The sequence below is a fragment of the Mus caroli genome, unplaced genomic scaffold (genome assembly GCF_978045245.1).
Source record: "Mus caroli unplaced genomic scaffold, Mus_caroli_1 scaffold_8, whole genome shotgun sequence".
In the NCBI taxonomy this organism is placed as follows: Eukaryota; Metazoa; Chordata; class Mammalia; order Rodentia; family Muridae; genus Mus; species Mus caroli.
The window spans coordinates 139,795,914-139,816,938 of record NW_028227263.1 but is presented as its reverse complement, the minus strand read 5'-3'; the positions used below and the strand labels follow the sequence as shown (position 1 = coordinate 139,816,938).

Here is a 21,025-nt window from a genome sequence, read left to right as displayed (position 1 = left end):
ATGGGCTCCCTCTCATGGACTCTAGTTGTACCAGTCACTGGTTGGCCAGTCTCAAAAGTTCTAGATCATCATTACCCCAGCACATCTTGCAGGCAAGACATATAGTAGGTTGAAGGTTCTGTGGCTACACACCCTGCTTGTTACATAAATGCTGAGGACACAGGTTATGTTCCTACACTTGTGCAGCAAACACTTTCCTAGCCCTACCATTTCCCCAGCCCTTTGACCCACTCCCCTACCTCCCACCTTTTTTTGCATTGTGCTTAATAACTCAGTTGCTTGCCTGATTTTCCCACAGATCCCATCTGCTTCTTACTCCTGGTATTTGTTTCTCTGAAGAGGCATCTCTCTTCCTTGAGACACAATGGCTTCTTTTTTTTCTGATTTTGGCCTTATGTGGTACTTAGAAGAGCTAAACAAGAAAGAATTCATGAAGTTTAAGGAATTCCTCAAACAGGAGATTTTTCAGTTGAGACTGAAACAGATTTCTTGGACAGAAGTGAAGAAGGCATCTCGTGAAGACCTTGCCAACTTACTATTGAAACATTATGAGGAGAAGCAAGCCTGGAATATGACCTTCAAAATCTTCCAGAAGATGAATAGGAAGGATCTCATGGAGAAGGCAGGAAGAGAGATTGCTGGTGAGTTGGTCAAAGCTGCTTTACAGTGGGTGAGGATCATGCCATAGTTTTGATAACTGTTCTTCATGCCCATCTACCCTAGGGCATTGGGTGTCATGGGATATTCTTCTGCTTGAGAAAGGAGGCAGCTTCATGTAGACACATTAGGTCTAGTCTGTGTATCAAATGTATGAGGGTAGCATGCCCTAACCTATTCGGTTAAACTTCCACCCAGGACATTAATAATGTTCCCCTGAATCTAAACTGGAGCCTTAACTCTATAGTGAAATGGTAACACTGAGGATTTACAGCAGCAGCAACAGAAGACACCTGAAATAAATCATATTTTTAGGATCTAGGAAGATGGCTTTGTCAGCTTGCTTTGTAAACATGACAATCTGACTTTGGATCTCAGCAACCACATAAAAACAAGGTATGGTAGCAAGTGACCAGTCAGTTTGACAAGTTTTAAGGCAACTTTAAAAAATGTCTCAAAAAGTGAGATGTAGGGCCTGGAGAGATGAATCAGTGGTAAAGAACACCTGCTCTTACAGAGGACCTTGACTCTGTTTCCAGAACCTACCTGGTGCTACCCAACAATCTGTGACTCCAGTTTCAGGGTATCCAATGCTACCTTCTATCCTCTGAAGGCACTGCACAGATCTGATGTGTGCATGCATGCATGCAAACAAAAGCACCCATTCACCCAAATTAAAAACAAATAAATCTTTTTAAAAGCAGAGAGTGTTCGAAGAGAACACCTGTACCCATCCCCCATTCACCCTCCCACATACATATTACATATGTATTTGAAACAGCTATGTAATAGTGTAACAGTGTGAAACAAGATTTCTCAGTCTTTGTTGTGGCTCTGGTTGTTTTGATATTAACAAGCAAAACCTTATATCAAAAAAAATCCATGTTTCATGAACACTGTAATCTTAAGAGTCAGACATGTCTTTATCCTGGTATAAGATATTATGGCTGCTTTAAGGCTCCATTCATTTCTTTGTCCTTGAGGTTCCATGATAAGCCTGGATGTAGGTTTTTTTCCTAAGCCCAGCCTTCTTGGGATTCACTAGTTGTCTTAGATCTGCAGCTATGATATTCTTTACACTTCAGTCTATATTGGTTTTAAAAATTGTCTCTGTGCTGTTCTTTATATCCCACCTTCTTCTGGGATTCTAGTTGTACATATTTAAATCTTCAATTTATAATCAAAATACATAAGAACAGTTAGAAATTATATTATGTACATATGAGAGTAGCTGCATATATGTATGTGCCCCATGTATGGACAGTGCCCTTGAAAGCTAGAAATGGACATCAGATCTGGTACTGGACCAACAGAATGTGGACGCTGTCATGTGGATGCTTGGAATTGAACCCAGGTCCTCTTGGTGCTTTTAACCACTCAGCTCTCTTGAACCATGTATGTATATCTTCATACAATGACTTGTATATAGCTCTTTTTCTTTTTAAAAAGTCTGTACTTTACTCTGACTTTTGTTTCTAACTGTCCTTAGGCCCTTCATTCCCTGTCCAGCTATTCCTTTTATTATTTTATTGGGGGACCTCCCCCCACCCCGTATCCTCCTCACCCTAGCACTTCAAGTCTCTGCAATGTTAGGCATTTCCTCTCCCATTGAGGCCAGACAAGGCAGCCCAGCTAGAAGAACATATCCCAGACAAAGGCTCTTGGAATAGCCCCTACTCCAGTTGTTCAAGACCCCATGAAGACCAAGCTACACATCTGCTACATATGTTCAGGAGGCCTAGGTCAATTTCATGTATGCTCTTTGGTTGGTGGTTCAGACTCTGAGAGCCCCAAGAGTCCAGGTTAGTTGACTCTTTTGGTCTTCCTGTGGAGTTGCTATTCCCTTCGGGACCCTCAATCCTTCCTCCTATTCTTCTATTAGAGTCCCTGTGTTCCATCCACTGTTTGGCTGTGGGTGTCTGTATCTGTCTGAGTTAGCTTCTGGGTGGAACCTCTCAGAGGACATCTTCTGTCTGCAAACATAACAGAGCATCATTAATAGTGTTATGGATTGGTGCTTGCCCATGGGATGTGTCTCAAGTTTGGCCAGTTACTAATTGGCCATTCCCCCAGTCTCTGCTCCCTCCCCCATGTCTGCATTACCTGTTGTATTAGTTTCTATTTCACTGCTGTGATCAGAAACTATGATCAAGACAACTCTTATAAGGATAACATTTAATTGGGGCTGGCTTACAGGCTCAGAGGTTCAGTCCAGTATCATCAGGGCATGAGTATGGCAGCGACCAAGCAGACGTGGGGCTGGAGGAGCTGAGAGTTCCACCTCTTGTTCCAAAGGCAGCTAGCAGAAGGCTCACTTCCAGACAGCTAGGACAAGAGTATTAAGGCCCATACCCATATAGTAACACACCTACTGCAACAAGGCTACACTTCCTAATTGTGCCACTCCATGGACCAAGCATATACAAACCATCACACCTGTAGACAGGATAAATTTCGGATTAAAAGTTTTGTGGGTGGGTTGGTGTCTCTTGCTCCACTGAGGTTCCTGTGTGGGTATATGAGGTGGCCTATATTCAGGTTCCATATCCCCAGTGTAGTGAGTCACAACTAAGATCACCCCCATTGATTCTTGGGCATCTTCCTTGTCCCAGGCCATGTCTCATCCTGGAGATGCCCCCCACCTCCTCACCCCCATCAGTTGCAGATTTCCATTCATTTTCTTGGCCATATGGCCATATCTCCTGTCCTTCCACACACCTGGTCCTGAATCCCCGATTTCCTTCCCCATCTCCCTTCCCTCCAGTTCTCTCCCTCCATCTGCCTCTCATGACTATTTTATTCTCCCTTCAAAGTGAAATTCAAGCTTTCTTGCTCAGGCCTTCCTTCTTGTTTAGCTTCTTTGGTTCTGTGGAGTATAACATGGTACCTGTATTTTATGGCTATATTTTATCCACTTTTAAATGAGGACATACGATGATGCCCTTTGGGAACTGGACTGTCTCACTCAACATGATATTCTCAAAATCCATCCATTTTCCTGAATAATTCATGATGTCTTGGTTTTTATATAGCTTGGTTTTTAATAGCTGAATAGTGTAGGGCATTGTGTAGGCATACTACATTTTCTTTATCCATTCTTTAGTTGCAGGACAGCTAGGTTGTTTCCTGTTTCTGGCTATTATGAATTCTCTTCCTGTTGCAGAGTTAGAGGTCAGCCTGTTCCCAGACAAGAACCCAAGAAGCCACTGTACTTAGACATGCTTGAGTCTGAAATAGAGAAAAGGGACAACCCCACTTCAAGTGCCAGCTTCTGAAATAGCATGTGACAGTTTAACAGTATAACATTCATGACACACAAAGAAATGCAACTGTGCTCCAGGGCCAGTGAAAATCTTCTCATATTAAACTAGCATTGTTCTGGGCCCACAGCTTACAAACTTCTAAAAACACACATCATAAGAGGGCTGAAGAAATGATTCAGTGACTGGGAGCATATCCCACTTTTGCAGAAGATCTGAGTGTCTGTCTGTCCAGGGCAGTTCCAGGCTGTAGGGATGCACAGAGACACCATTTCAGGGGGTGGGAAAGCCAAAGCTGGCTTGGGGGTCCCCAGGTCTGCAACAAGGCCACAGGGTTTTCACACTCTTAGAAATCCTGGCGCCACTGGAAGTCTCAGAAGAGCAGAGAATGGAGTCTGGCCAAAGGACAGCATCTAGCCCAGGACAGGGATGGGGGGCATAATGGGGAGCTCAAGCTTATCCCAGTGGGGTGATTGTCCTTAGCTTGGCAGAGGCAGAGTTGGTGGCAGTTGTGACTGGGATCACAGAGGTCTTCCATGGGAGAATTAAGTTGTGGCTCTGTAGTCAAATGCCTTCTTCATGGCTCCCCACTGCAGATCTTGATGAAAGAGACAATCCATGGTTCTAATCAGTTTGTTGATTGTCCATGGTGAAAAATGAATGCATAACGTGCCATACCCACTTGTCAGGGAAGACCTGAGATTAAATACCTTTTGCAGGGAGGAATGTCTGGGAAGGGAAGCTTATTGGCTAAGTCCTCTGGGCCTCTAGGTACCTCATTAGCATGGAGAAGTCTGTTTTGGGCCTATATGACCATAGGACACATTTCTTTTATATAAGGAGTGTGGCCATGTTCCAAGTCAGGAGTCTGCCAGGGGGTGGGGAGTCACCTAGATCTCAGGTGTGTGCCCACCGAGTCTCTGGGCCTCAACCCGCTCTACCTTACCAAACTTGCTAGCATGGCTTTATTGTCCAACATGTGAGTTCAATCCCCAGCTACCTCGGGGAGGGGGTCCATGGGCGGCGTTGCTCATGGACTGTTGTAAATTCAGCTAAGGGAGAAGGGAGTGGATTTAACACTTCTGACGTCCACAGGAATCCACCAACATACACATAATTAAAAATAAATACTTTTAAAGAATACATTCTGAGAATTAAAATGTCTAGGTCAGACTCTATGTGGATGAATGTTTAATTTAACGTTGATATGTTGTGGACTTTTTTTCCCTTGTGCTCACTTACTCAGGACACTCAAAGTTATATCAAGCTCATTTGAAGAAAAAGCTGACCCATGATTATGCCAGAAAGTTCAACATCAAAGTTCAAGATTTCTCTAAGCAGAAATTTACCCAGGATGACTGTGATCGTTTTGAGAACTTTCTTATATCAAAGGTGACTGCAAAGAAGCCACACATGGTGTTCCTGCAAGGAGCAGCGGGAATTGGCAAGTCACTGATGTTGACAAAATTAATGCTTGCCTGGTCAGAAGGCATGGTGTTTCAGAACAAATTCTCCTATATCTTCTACTTCTGCTGTCAAGATGTGAAGAAGATGAAGAGAGCAAGCCTGGCAGAATTGATCTCCAAAGAGTGGCCCAAAGCCTCAGCTCCCATAGAGGAGATCCTATCCCAACCCGAGAAACTCTTATTTGTCATCGACAACTTGGAAGTGATGGAATGTGATATGTCTGAACGGGAGTCGGAGCTGTGTGATTCCTGCACGGAGAAGCAGCCAGTGAGTATCCTGCTGAGCAGTTTGCTCAGGAGAAAGATGCTCCCCGAATCCTCTTTCCTCGTCTCTGCTACCCCAGAGACTTTTGAGAAAATAGAGGACAGGGTTGAGCGCACAAATGTGAAAATAATAACAGGATTCAATGAGAGCAATATTAAGATGTGTTTCCGCAGCTTGTTCCAAGATAGGACCAAAACACAGGAAATCTTCAGTTTGGTGAAAGAAAACCAGCAGCTGTTCACTGTATGTCAGGTCCCTGTGCTCTGCTGGATGGTGGCTACTTGTCTAAAAAAAGAGATAGAAAAGGGAAGAGACCCAGTCTCTGTCTGCCGACGTACCACCTCCCTGTATACCACTCACATCTTCAATTTGTTCATTTCCCAACATGCCCATTCTCCAAGTAAGAAAAGCCAAGAGCAGCTGCAGGGCTTGTGTTCTCTGGCCGCTGAGGGCATGTGGACTGACACATTTGTGTTTAATGAGGATGCTCTCAGGAGAAATGGGATCATGGACTCTGACATCCCCACACTGCTGGACGTAAGGATCCTTGAGAAGAGCAAGGAATCTGAAAAATCTTACATTTTCCTCCACCCGTCTATCCAAGAGGTCTGTGCAGCCATCTTTTATCTGCTAAAGAGCCACATGGACCACCCTAGCAAGGATGTTAAAAGTATAGAGACAGTCATGTTTACATTTCTAAAGAAAGTCAAAGTACAGTGGATTTTTTGGGGCTGTTTCATCTTTGGCCTTTTACATGAATCAGAACAAAAAAAGCTAGAGGCGTTTTTTGGCCACCAGTTGTCCCAGGAAATAAAGCATCAGTTGTATCAATGCCTGGAAACCATAAGTGGCAATGAAGAGCTTCAAGAACAGATAGATGGCATGAAGCTGTTTTACTGTCTGTTTGAGATGGACGATGAAGTCTTCTTAGCACAAGCAATGAACTGTATGGAACAGATTAACTTTGTGGCTAAGGATTATTCTGATGTTATTGTTGCTGCCTACTGCTTACAACAGTGTTCTACACTGAAGAAACTATCCTTTTCAACCCAGAATATTCTGAGTGAAGGTCAAGAACACAACTATACGTGAGTCCATTCACTTATCTTTCCTTTCTGTCCCCTTTTCAGAATCTGTCCCTGTGTATTGGTGATTTATACAAGCAGATTCAAAATTCACCCATCCTAACTAATAGCAAGTGGTGGGTCTACAAACCACTTACACACAAACAACAAAAACAAACTCAACAGCTTGCGTGTGTGTGTGTGTGTGTGTGTGTGTACATAAACATGTACATATAAAATGATTTTTTTAAAAAAGGTTGTCACTTTGAGAGTTGAGAGTGCACCACAGGACAGGAGATGGAAAGGAATGTGATTCTATTTCAATTAAACATTTTTAAAAATAAATTTAAAAACAAAGTAGAGCTTTTAAGGGGGAAAAGCAGCAAATTCACCTTTTTGGTCAATAGCTTCCATTTACTTTAAGATTCATTTTTTTGCTTGTTTCTTTGCTTTTTGAAACAGGGTTTCTCTGTATAGCACTGGCTGTCCTGGAACTCACTTTGTAGACCAGGCTGGCCTTGACCTCAGAAATCCACCTGCCTCTGCCTCCCAAGTGCTGGGATTAAAGGCGTGTGCCACCAGTGCCTGGCTTAAGATTCCTTTTTATTTTATGTGTATGTGGCTGCATGTTCATATGCACACATGTGGAAATGGCCTCAGTGCCATCCGATCCCTTGGAACTATAGCTAACTGCTAGATGTGGTTTCTAGGATCCAAATTCTTATTCTCTTAAGAAAGATGAACGCTCTTAACACTGAACTGTCTCCAGTCCAACAGGCTCCATTTTGAGCCCTGGATTCACTTTTTGAAAGATATACTATTTGATCTTATTAATATTTATTTTTTTGTAATTGTTTTGAGACAAGATCTCACTATGTAGCTGTGGCAAGTCTGGAACTCTGATATCCACCTGCCTGTCTGCAGAGTCCTGGAATTAAAGGCATGTGCCTCCATGCCTGAGTATGTTTCTTAATTATTAGTTGTGCATATATATGGAGTAGCATTATCACATCAGTTCATATGTACAGGGGCCCAGGAAGTAGTTCAGTTCGCAGAGTATTGCCTGCTATACTGCACATGTCCAGGATTTGTTCCCCAGCATCATATAACTGAGTATGGTGGTGCATGTCTGTAATCCAAGTTCTCAGATAGTGGAGCCAGGTCAGAAACTCAGGGTCATCATTGCTTATATATAGTAAGTGCAGGACAGGCCTACAATACATAACACAGTGTACATAAGGAGTACAAAATATTAATTAAACTGAGCCAGGGAAGTGGGGGTCTCATGCTTGTTACCGCAGCGCTCAGGGAACTGAGGCAAGAAGTTCTCTGAGCATTTTAAACTAGTCTGGGCTACATACAAAGTGGGTTCCAGGTGCATCTGGTCTAAAGAGTGAGATTCTGTCTCCAAAAACAAAACCCACAAGCAAACAAACAACAAAAAATACATGTGTATAGTTTATGATCTCTTGACACATTTTTTCCATCCTGAGAATAGAGCCCATGTCATCATATATACTAGGCTAGCACTTTAGCAGGAATTGTAGTCCCAGTTCATTTTTTGAGACATGGTTTAACCTTCCATTCATTCTGTAATCAAAGCTGGCCTTGAACTTGTGATCTTTCTACAGCAATAGAATACACTAAGTTGACTGTTTTAGGAGCCCTGGAATCTATCCTTAAGACTTTCCTTTTCTTAGTTATAGTGGTATTGTTATCAAAGCAGCAATGATGATAGCCCACCATACTGTGAGCATGAAGTAGGGTGGTCTGTGTCCTGTGTGTGTTTCTGCCGTAATGAGGTAATGAGCATCCCACTCAGACTCTCTCTCGACCTAGTTGCAAACTGCCTTGTAAACATTTAAGTGTTGTGGGGAATATGGGGATGGCTCTGTTGCTGCACAAGTATGAGAACTTCAGTTTCATCCCCTGGATCCACATTTATTTTATTTTAAAAACGCTGTGCCTAGCAGCATGCACCTACAATCCCAGCACTAAAGAGGTAGAGTCATGGCTTCCATATGCGGGCACATACATGCACACACATACACATGTGCATGTATTCACAAACATATACACACACAAACATGTACTAAATTGACTCATTTCATACTCAGAAACATGTAAGGTGAGCTGCCAAGATGGCTCAGCAGATAAAAGGTGCCTCACCTCTGATGACCTAAGTTCAATTCCTTAGACCACAGAGTAGGAAAACTGATTCCTGCAAGCTGTCCTTTGACCTGCACACATGTGATATGGCACGCAAGCACAGTAAGAAATGTGACAAGGCAAATTTGATTATTCTGCTAGACCCGAGGAAAGTAGGCAGAGAGGTCACATATATTATCTGAGATACATACTGAGTAAACAGTGGTATCTGAAGCTTGAGCCAGGAGATCCTTGCTCAGGTTTGACTCAGGGACTCTGGAACCCTGCCTCATGTTTCATTCTAAAACTACCAAGGTTAACTGTAAGGCAGGATTTTTCAAGTTCAACACTGCCAAGCACTCTGTGTTTGTTGCCTGTACCCTAGACAAGCTCTCTGCCCGACCCTACCTGCTCTTGGGGGTTTTGGGCGAGTTGGCACAGAGTCGCTGACACACACTCTGGGAGCAGGTGAGAAATGCTGCAGCAAGCTCATCTGATCACTGCTGCAAGCTCCTTTAATACCCTCCACCCAAGCCCCCATTGGTCCCAAGTATCTGTTCTAAACAGCAATTCCCGTCTGGCTGGCACTGCTTGCACCAGCAATCCTTGCTCTCTCAGACAGTCCTCAATTTGGTCCTCCTGCAGGAGATGCTTTTGCAGCTGCATGGCCCCCAATGTTGATAGTTCCCTACAGTTCCTGCTATATATCCACCATATCCACCCTTTTGTTTGTAGATTTTGACAGCCTAGTGGGAGCTGGGGTGCCATTGCCTCGACATTGTTGACCCCACCTCAGAGGATTCCCAGGATACTGGACTGTACCTGTCTCAGGTTGTCCTGTCTTCCAGGATCTTACCTGTTATTGACTACCAGCCCTCAAAGAGATATCACTCAGGAGGCATGTCACACAAGGGGGAGATGAGGAAAAGCCTATATGGTGGTCTCACGGATCTCTGCCATCCGTGCTTTGATCACTTCCTTGGGAGGGCCACAATCAGGATTTTTGAGAGCCATCAGCACCTGCAGGGATGCCTCATTTATGGAATGCTGCCTGGAGATAAGCTGTGAGAGACACTTAAATAAAATAATTATTAGTATGACAATTCCTCCCATCATAACAGAAGTGGCTATCCACAAGGGAGTCAAACAGCCTCTTAATATTGCCCCATTAAAGAGACAGCCACCCTTTAGGAGAGAAAAGGGTCATAAATCAAGACAATTAGAGGGACCACCCAAATTCCAACTGCTCACAGTGGGGTCATATCGGAATCTAATGGGAACCCTGTTAAACATAGGGAGTAATATTGGAAGCATCATGCAAGGTAAACCTCCACATGCCAAGTGTGAGGTTAGATGACAATATCGGGTAGTCCCCAGAAAATTTTATACCTAGTACAGGCTGGCAGTGCTCCCAAGGAATCAGAAGTCCCATGAAAGTGGCCATTTGAGAGACCCTTGGACAATGAGGCCGGGGTGGACATGATATGCTTGGGGGATCCTTTGGGGATTTGTAATCTGTAAGGGGAACGTGAACTTTCATGCCTAACATGGTACCATGGGTTAGATCACCATGAAAGTCCCCCATGGTCATATTGTATAGTTGGATACAAGAGCTGACAGAGGAGACATTGGTAATAAAGCAGAGAATTTCCTCCGTGGACCTAGTGCCTTCTAATTGTTGTGTAGTAGTGACTAAGTCCATGAAAGACAAACCCAAATTCACATTGGAAGAGAAAAGAACAAGGGTAAGCTGGGGAGTTAACTGCCACAGACAAAAAGAATGAAGGGCAGAGCACCAAAACCCAAAACTCATTGGCCCTCCCAGGCTGAAGAAAAACTAATAAACACAGTATGCACATTATATCTCCATATCCTGGTCATCTTCTGGCTCCTTCATTGATCCCTTGTCCATAGCCAGGCCAACATCTCTTGAGGGTACCCATATTAGCACAGTTGCATCCTGGGGAAAAACACAAGCATAACCTTGCCCCCTTGTCAGAAGTGGAGCGGACAGTTGCCATTGACAGGTTATTGGGTCCCTCCATCTAACTAATGGGAGGGGAGCATCCCTCGGCAGCAAAAATGCACAATGTTTGTAAGCAAGCAGGACTCATCCCTTTCTCATCTAAGGAGAGAAAGTTCACGTGGAACAGGAACTCCACCAAGGCTAGGTGCGGATCTCTTTTGGATTCTGAGGAGGTAGCCCTAGCAAGTGTTCCCTTCAAGGAACGATTTGCTCTTTCTGTGCTTGCCTGGCCTTGAGGATTATAGGGTATCCCAAAGGAGTGACTGATCCTCCATGAGGATAGGAAGATGCTGAACTGCTGAGATGAGTAAGCAGGTCATTGTCAGTCTTGAGTGCCCAAGGTGCTCCCATTACCAGCATTGTTGATTTCATGGCCTTAATAACATGAGAGGCCTTTTCACCTGCCATGGCCACAGCATCTACAAAGGCTGAGCAAGTATCTACCACAATATGTACATACCTGAGATTACCAAAGGCTGGATAATGAGTGACACCCATTTGCCAGGTTGCACTGGGGAGTAGACCTCTAGGGTTAAGTCCTGATCTGCCAAGGGGACCCAGTGGTAGAAGAGGTGCACAAGTTGCACAGAACCTTGCAAGATGTTTACATTGGGAGATAGGCAATTCGAGCAAGGGCTTATGTAAATTCTGAGGAGAAAGGTGAAATTGCTGGTGTAACATTCTGTCTTATTCTAGCAATTCCACGTCTACAGCCATAATCAGGGCATCAGTCCTCTCATTTTCTTCTACTGATGTGCCAGGCAGTTTAAAATGTGATCTTATGTGTGAGAATAACCAGGAATATGCCCTACTCTCAAGGGCCTTCAGGATAGATTGCATGCAGACACGTATAGGGTTGTGTTGGTCAACTCTATGTCACCACTGTGTTCGTGTGCAGTCTCCTCCTCTCTATATTATTCCTTAAAGTTAGATGCATTATCTTACCCTGTTGTGGGAGTTGGGAGGATAGGTGATAGCCCCAAACAAGCCTGGTCCCCAGTGTGTAGGATTCTCAGAATTCTCTGGCCATTTCCCAATAGACATTAACTGCATCTCTACCCTCAAGCTATAACATCAGAATCCCACAGACCTTGCCACATGTCTGGCTAAGAACTGCAGACATGAAATGACCTTAGCTGGCTACCCTTAACCTGTTCGGGAGTCAGTTTGCCACATTTATGTGCTGTGAATGGCTTGACTTAACTTTTTGTAAATGAGTAGAACCAAAAGTGCTGGCAGGTTTTATGATTTGTTTATTTTATGTGTACAAATGTTTTGCCTACATGTGTGCATACAGCACCCATGGTGGCCAGAGAGTGTGTCAGATAACCCTGGCATTGGAGTTAGGGTAGTTGTAAGCCACCATGTTGGTGCTAGAATCTGAACTTGGGTCCTCTGTGAGAACAAGAAATGCTCTTAACCACTGAGCCATCTCCCTAGTGCCTTGAATTAACTTTTCTAACAGTGGAATGTATTTCTTTGTCCTCTGTTACAGGGAAAAGCTACTCATGTGTTGGCATCATATGTGCTCTGTGCTCATAAGCAGTAAGGACATCTACGTACTCCAAGTGAAAAACACTATTCTCAATGAAACAGCCTCTTTGATGTTATATCGTCATCTGAAGTACCCCAGCTGCACCCTTAAAGCACTTGTGTAAGTTAGAGTTCAACTTTGATGTGGTCATATCATGGAAGTAATGGACTTGCCTTCCCACCATCTCTCAGCTAACTGCATAAATGAAGGCTTATACAGTTCGAAGTAGAATCTCAACTGGCTTGGTACCACTAACTTGTGTGGCTGATCATTCTTCATTGAGGGATGTCCCATGAATTTTACAATGATGAAAGTGTATGCAGGGCTTCTTCATGTGACAGCCAACCTTGCCTACAAACTTTTCTCAGAATTCCACATAGAAGAGAAAAATAACCTAGTGAGCTGTGTCACTGGGTTACAAAATTAGAGTGATGCTGTCATTATGGGATATAGGCTCTTGCCAAAGATGAGAGCTTAGTGGAAACTAATGGATCCCTCTCTTTGTTCTACAGGGTAAATAATGTGACCTTCCTATGTGATAACCATCTGTTCTTTGAGTTGATTCAGAACCAGTGGTTGCAGCACTTGGACCTCAACCTCACATTCCTGTCCCACGGTGATGTGAAACTTTTGTGTGATGTCTTGAGCCAGGCAGAGTGCAACATAGAAAAGCTGATGTAAGTCTGTGTGTTCTCCTAGCTCACTGACTCCCCTTAAAAGAGGCATCTTAGTTTTGATCCACTTGCTGTGACAAAATGCCCTGACCTAAGCAATGATAGAGAAGAAGAAGAAGAAGAAGAAAAGGTTACTGGGTTTCAGCTTATAAGCCATTGCTGTGGGAAGCCAGGGTAGCAACAATCTGGAAGCATAGTCACATCTCATGCACGATCAAGAGTGGATTAATGCACACATGCTAGTGATCAACTGACTTCCTCCACTCCTATACAGGCCAGGATCCTGCTTCCTAAAGATTGGTGCCACCCACAGTGGATGGGTTTTACCACCTCAGTTAACTTCATCAAGAAATCACCCAAAAACATGGCCACAGGTCTTCCCCATCTGGAGAACCCTTCATTGAGACTCCCTTTTTAGGTGATTTTAGATTGTGTCACATTGACATTAAAACCATCTCAGGACTACAGTTTTTAACTTGTGCACTTATGTCCTATTTTTCTGTTATTCATGTGTAGACTTCCTCACTTTAAGAACTGATCACCACTGGTCAATGAGATGGATCAGTGAATTAAGGCACTTGTTACCAACCCTACAACCTGAGTTCTATCCCAGGACCCACATGGAGAAAGGAAAGGAAAGAACCAACTTCTACAAGTTGTTTCTTTCGTTTGACATTCTCTCACATGCCCTTTTTGCATGCTGTAGCATGTGTGCTTGGTCATACACACACATGCAAATAAATAAATTAATGTAATTTATAATAATGTAAAACGGTGAGTTATTGGGAGCTATTGTTGCTCTTCCAGAGACCCAAGTTCAATCCTTGGCACCCATGTGGTGGTTCACTACCATCTGTAACTCTAATTCTACAGGATCTTATACCTTCTGACATCTGCAGGCATCTGGTACATGGACACATGCAGGCAAAACACTCAGATGTGAAGTTTAAAAATGAGTAAATTTTTTAAAAATTGATCTGATTGTGGAATGTGAGAGTTAATTTCTACATGGGTATATACACTTTGGAAAGCATTGCCCCTGTACAGATTGCATAGCTTCTGACAGAGTAGAACTCAGCACTCTTCTGCTAAGCATATGTTCTATCTATGCTAAGCATGTGTTCTATCTATGCTAAACACGTGTTCTATCTATGCTGAGCACGTGTTCTATCTATGCTGAGCACATGTTCTATCTATGCTAAACACGTGTTCTATCTATGCTGAGCACATGTTCTATCTATGTTACATGACTCGATGTGCTTCCTAAACAGGTGTTCATGGCCGGTGTTCATACCTGAAAAGTTGAAATTCTGACTGACAGTAAGCCAGGTGAAAATCCCGTAGGTATTGGTCATATCTAGATGGAGCTCAGATATTGTTGGTGGCATGAATTTGATCCAAACAGATGTCATTTATAAACATATGTATGCAAACTTCACAAGAAAAGTTCAAAGATAGTTAGGACTTAGAGGCAAGGATAATGTTCCTGGTTTGTGGCTAGTGACAGAAAAGGAAGGTGGGGATGAATGTGGAGGACTACAGTTATTTTTTTAAGATTTATTTATTTTATTTACATGAGTACACTGTAGCTGTCTTCAGACACACCAGAAAAGGGCATTGATTTTCATTACAGATGGTTGTGAGCCACCATGTGTTTGCTGGGGTTTGAACTCAGGACCTGTGGAAGAAGAGTCAGTGCTTTTAACCACTGAGCCATCTCCAGCCCTACAGTTCTTGATATGTGCACTTTATCCTATTTTTCTGCCGTGGATACTGGTATTCTGTATGGTTCTAAGATAGCCACGCTTGGGTTTTGAATGATTGAGTTATATAGCAAGAAAAACTAAAAAAGATTAAGTAGCAAGTAGAAGAAAGAAGGCACAGATAGCTAGCAAATTATTACCAGATCTGACACATCATCATAGGAGACTAGGATAGCCCAGTGAGAGAGAAAACTAAAGATGACATCATATAGGAGAGTGCATGAATCCAGCTAAAGCTGACTGGGGGCACCTCACTGAAGCAGCCAGAGGAAACTCTTCAGCTCCTGTCCTGGGGGAAGGAGCAGGGTGTCTGTTTTGTGCCACCACATAAAAGAACTAATTGCAGCAGATAGATATTGCCTGCAAATAACATGAACAAGACAGGTGCTTGGGCTCATCCAGCAGAAATGACTGGGGAGGCCTTGACACAGCTCTGCTGGAGTTCCCCACTGAGAGGTCCAGGCAGAGTAGAGCATTCTCTCCACCTGTGAGTTCCTTCCTTCTCTTTCCCTCATAGTAACAGCTGTAGGGAATTGTAGAGATAAACAATAGTCTATCCCAATGCTATCCCAAAAGTTCCCAGTACCCTCCCACCTCCCTGCTCCCCTACCCACCCACTCCCACTTCTTGGCCCTGACATTCCCCTGTACTGAGGCATATAAAGTTTGCAAGACCAAGGGACTTCTCTTCCCAATGATGGCTGACTAGGCCATCTGCTGCTACATATGCAGCTAGAGGCACAAGCTCTGGGGGTACTGGTTCGTTCATATTGTTGTTCCACCTATAGGGTTGCAGACCTTGGGTACTTTCTCTAGCTCCTCCATTGGGGGCCCTGTGTTCCATCCAATAGCTGACTGTGAGCATCCACTTCTGTGTTTGCCAAGTACTGGCATAGCCTCACAAGAGACAGCTATATCAGGGTCCTTTCAGCAAAATCTTGCTGGCATATGTAGTAGGGTCTGGGTTTGGTGGCTGATTATGGGATGGATCCCCAGATGGGGTAGTCTCTGGAAAGTCCATCCTTTCATCTTAGCTTCAAACTTTGTCTCTGTAACTCCTTCCATGGGTATTTTATTCCCTATTCTAAGGAGGAATAAAGTATTCAAAAAACGTTGGTCTTTCTTCTTCTTGTTTTTCTTGTGTTTTGCAAATTGTATCTTGGATATTCTAAGTTTCTGGGCTAATATCCACTTATCAGTGAGTGCATATCATGTGTGTTCTTTTGTAATTGAGTAAATCTTTTTTTAAAATAAAGAATTCTGTGAAGTCCCAAACCTTCATGGGGATAGCAGAGGAAATAGCAGTATGACGTTATCTTTTTCCTGCAGGGTAGCAGCCTGTAACCTTTCACCAGATGACTGCAAGGTCTTTGCCTCCGTCCTGATCAGCAGCAAGATGTTGAAACATCTTAATTTGTCATCTAACAACTTGGACAAAGGGATATCCTCTCTGTCCAAGGCTTTGTGCCACCCAGACTGCATTCTGAAGAACTTGGTGTAAGTGGCCTTGGGAGGTGGGGTGCACTGTAGGGACAGTGGAAGTAGTTTGAATATAGACTCTGCTTACTAAAATCTGCCAGTTGTATGTCTGGGGAAATGGCTCAGTGGGTGGGAGTACTTTCTATGCTGATATCAGCAAAAAATGATGTCTGTAATACCAGTGCTGAGGAGTGAAGATTAGGTGGGTGTTAGAGCTCAGGGATCAGCCATATTGGTGAATCGCAGGCTCAGAACAAGGCAGAGAGCAACTGAGGAAGACACCAGCATTAGCATCAGCCTATACACACAGGAGCACACATGCAACATGCACACTGTTAGATCTCCAAGGCAACATAGAGAGATAGGTAGAAAACAGACTAGAGACTAATCTCAGCCAACTGGACTATTTCTTCCAAAACAGCAAAGGACAGAGTGTTTCCTGTGGTAAAGGGGTGCCTGTGTCTCTTCACTGGGATAATATGAGGGTATTGTTTGCATCCATAATGGGATAGGACAGTTACCTAGTCTCTTATTCCTTGGGCTTAGAATGTAGCTAAAGGGTGCTTGGGCATTCTTTCTTTCCTTGAGTTGTCACAGTTTCTGTGTTGAGCTGCTGACTGGAGGAAGGCCATCTATAGGAATCCTGTCCAGGAACCATGGCATTCTCTCAGACACCGCACAGACAAATTAATTAGTTATAATATCTTCCCAATGATGCAGTCCCATAGCAGAAGCTTCAAAGCATAAACCTAAGAAACATAAACAAGCACAGTGGGCTGGAGAGATGGCTCGGTGGTTAAGAACACACACTTTGCTCTTCCAAAGGACCCATTTGTTTCCTAGCACCTGTGTTAGGCAACTTAACATCCACTTGTAGCTCTAGGTCTGAGAACTCAAACATCCTCTTCTGGCCTTCACAGCCACCCTCTCTCACATGGACAGAACACATACAGCACAACACAGATACTCGTAATTAAAAATAAGCCCTTCCAGTCGGCACCAGAACCAGGACACCTTGGGTGCAGGATCAGCAGACACCCCCACAGTCCACAGAGGTCTCTCCACACGATCTTAGGATCACTGGTGAGTGGAACACAACATCTGTTCCAATCCAATTGTGACAGGCCTGTGACAGCATGAAAAAAGACACCAGAGCCCATTCTAAACAAAGGCTTGGGTTCCTCTTGATCAGTTCTGGTATACCTTGATTTCGAACAGACCAGAGAGCTCCAAAATCCTCAAAGGAGACATCACTTCTAGGCACTGTAACATGCCCAGGATCTTAGGACAACAGGATCCCAGGATAACAGGAGCTGGGTCACACCAGTATTTCAGGATCTCACAGGAAGCTTGACTGCCAAGAACTCTGACACACCCAGAATATCAGGTTCACAGGAGCCCACAATCAAAGGATCACAGAGAAAGCTGGACTCTGAGGAGTCCTGAATCAACTGGGATTATAGGAAGGACAGGCTGCAATCAGATATATTGAAGGCAGCAAGAACTTGAGATAATCAGATGGCAGGAGGCAAGCATAAAAGCAGAAGCAACAGAAACCAAGGTTACTTGGCATCGTCCAAATTCTCCCACCATAGCAAGTCCTGGATACACCATCACAACAGAAAAGCAAGACATAGATCTAAAATCACTCCTCATGATAATGATGGAGGACTTTAAGAAGGAAATACAGGAAAACACAGTTAAACAGCTAGAAGCATTTAAAGAGGAAACACAAAAATCCCTCAGAGAGTTATAGGAAAACACTATCAAACAGGTGGTGGAATTAAACAAAACCATCCAGGATCTAAAAAAGGAAGTAGAAGAAATAAAACCGAAAGGGAGACAACTCAGGAGATAGAATCCCTAGGAAAGAAATCAGGAACCATAGATGGGAGCATCGGCAACAGAATACAAGAGATGGAAGAGAGAAGCTCAGGTGCAGAAGATTCCATAGGAAACATGGATACACTATCAAAGAAAATGCAAAATGCAAAAGATCCTAACTCGAAACATCCAAGAAATCCAGGACACAATGAAAAGACCAAACCTACGGATAATAGGAATAGATAAGAATGACTTAAAGGGCCAGCAAATAACTTCAACAAAATTACAGAAGAAAACTTCCCATACCTAAAGAAAGAGATGCCCATATACATACAAGAAGCCTACAGAACTCCAAATAGACTAGACCAGAAAAGAAATTCTTCCTGACACATAATAATCAGGACAACAATGCACAAAATAAAGACAGAATATTAAGAACAGTAAGGAAAAAAGGTCAAATAACATATAAAGGCAGGCCTGTTAGAATTACACCAGACTTCTCACCAAAGACTATGAAATCCAGAAGATCCTGGATGATGTTATACAGACACTAAGAGAACACAAATGCCAGCCCAGGCTACTATACCCAGCAAAATTCTCAATTACCATAGATGGAGAAACCAAAGTATTCCATGGCAAAACCAAATTCACAAATTATCTTTCCACAAATTCAGCCCTTCAAAGGATAATAACGGGAAAACACCAATACAAGGACAGAAACTATGCCCTAGAAAAAGCAAGAAAGTAATCTTTAAACAAACCTAAAAGAAGATAGCCACAAATTGTACTGTATATCTTGGGTATTCTAAGTTTCTGGACTAATATTCACTTATCAGTGAGTACATGTCATGTGAGTTCTTTTGTGATTGGGTTACCTCACTCAGGATGATGCCCTCCATGTACATCCATTTGCCTAGGAGTTTCATAAATTCATTCTTTGGAATAGCTGAGTATTACTCCATTGTGTAAATGTACCACATTTTCTGTATCCATTCCTCTGTTGAGGGGCAGGTTCTTTCCAGCTTCTGGCTATTATAAATAAAGCTGCTATGAACATAGTAGAGCATGTGTCCTTATTACCAGTTAGAACATCTTCTGGATATATGCCCAGGAGTACTATGTCCAATTTTCTGAGGAACCACCAGACTTATTTCCAGAGTGGTTGCAATCCCACCAACAATGGAGGAGTGTTCCTCTTTCTCCACATCCTCACCAGCATCTGCTGTCGACTGAATTTTTGATCTTAGCCATTCTGACTGGTGTGAGATGGAATCTCAGGGTTGTTTTGATTTGCATTTCCCTGATGATTAAGGATGTTGAACATTTTTTCAGGTACTTCTCAGCCAGGTGAGAATTCTTTGTTTAGCTCTGAGCCCCATTTTTAATGGGGTTAAACACAGGAAACTCAAGAAGAACGAAGACCAAAGTGTGGACACTCTGCCCCTTCTTAGAATTGGAAACAAAACACCCATGGAAGGAGTTACAGAGACAAAGTTTGGAGCTGAGACGAAAGGATGGACCAGCTAGAAACTGCCATATCTGGGGATCCATCCCATAATCAGCTTCCAAACGCTGACACAATTGCATACACTAGCAAGATTTTGCTGAAAGGACCCAGATATAGCTGTCTCTTGTGAGACTGTGCCGGGGCCTAGCAAACACAGAAGTGGATGCTCACACTTAGCTATTGGATGGATCACAGGGCCCCCAATGGAGGAGCTAGAGAAAGTAACCAAGGAGCTAGAGGAATCTGCAACCCTATAGGTGGAACAGCAATATGAACTAACCAGTACTCCCCCCCCCCCCCCGGAGCTCGTGTCTCTAGCTGCATATGTATCAGAAGATGGCCTAGTCATCCATCAGTGGAAAGAAAGGCCCATTGGTCATGCAAACTTTATATGCCTCAGTACAGGGGAACGCCAGGGCCAAGAAGTGGGAGTGGGTGGGTGGGAGAGCGTGGGGGGGGGGGGGACTTTTGGGATAGCATTGGAAATGTAAATGAAATAAATACCTAATTTTAAAAAAAGAAGATAGCCACGAGAACAGAATCCCAACTCTAACAACAAAAATAATAGGAAGCAACAATTACTTTTCTTTAATGTATCTTATTATCAATGGACTCAATTCCCCAATAAAAAGACATAGACTAACAGACTGGCTACACAAACAGGACCCAACAATTTCCTGCTTACAGGAAGCCCATCTCTGGAAAAAAGACAGACACTACCTCAGAGTGAAAGGCTGGAAAACAATTTCCCAAGCAAACGGTCGGAAAAACCAGGCTGGAGTAGCCATACTAATATTGATTAAAATCAACTTCCAACCCAAAGTTATCAAAAAAGACAAGGAGGGGCACTTCACACTCATCAAACGTAAAATCTTCCAAGATGAACTCTCAATTCTGAATATCTATGCTCCAAATGCAAGGGCAGCCACATTCATTAAAGAAACTTTAGTAAAGCTCAAAGCACACATTGCACCTCACACAATAAAGGGGGAGACTTCAACACCCCATTCTCATCAATGGACAGATCCTGGAAACAGAAACTAAACAGAGACAGTGAAACTAACAGAAGTTTTGAAACAAATGGATTTAACAGATATCTACAGAACATTTTATCCTAAAACAAAAGGATATACCTTCTTCTCAGGACTTCATGGTACTTTCTCCAAAATTGACCATATAATAGGTCACAAAACAGGCATCAATGGATACAAAAATATTGAAATTATCCCATGCATTCTATCAGATCACCATGGACTAAGGCTGATCTTCAATAATAACATAAATAATAGAAAGCCAACATTCACATGGAAACTGAACAACACTCTTCTCAATGATACCTTGGTCAAGGAAGAAATAAAG

At 43.1% G+C, this 21,025-nt stretch overlaps 1 protein-coding gene across 2 annotated transcripts in view; it reads left to right on the top strand.

Annotated features, from left to right (window-relative positions):
- Positions 1 to 364: 364 nt before the first annotated feature.
- LOC147003724 (NACHT, LRR and PYD domains-containing protein 4C-like) overlaps positions 365 to 21,025 on the top strand; it is a 34,656-nt gene continuing 13,995 nt past the window's right edge. The window contains exons 1-5 of one of the 2 annotated variants that reach the window (XM_085841073.1): positions 365 to 641; positions 5,164 to 6,736; positions 12,382 to 12,540; positions 12,933 to 13,097; positions 16,186 to 16,353. In XM_085841073.1, the coding sequence (XP_085697199.1) occupies positions 365 to 641; positions 5,164 to 6,736; positions 12,382 to 12,540; positions 12,933 to 13,097; positions 16,186 to 16,353 (2,342 nt within the window). Of the gene's footprint in view, positions 642 to 5,124; positions 6,737 to 12,381; positions 12,541 to 12,932; positions 13,102 to 16,185; positions 16,354 to 21,025 lie in introns of those variants that run through there. The other variant, XM_085841074.1, reaches the window with a different exon arrangement.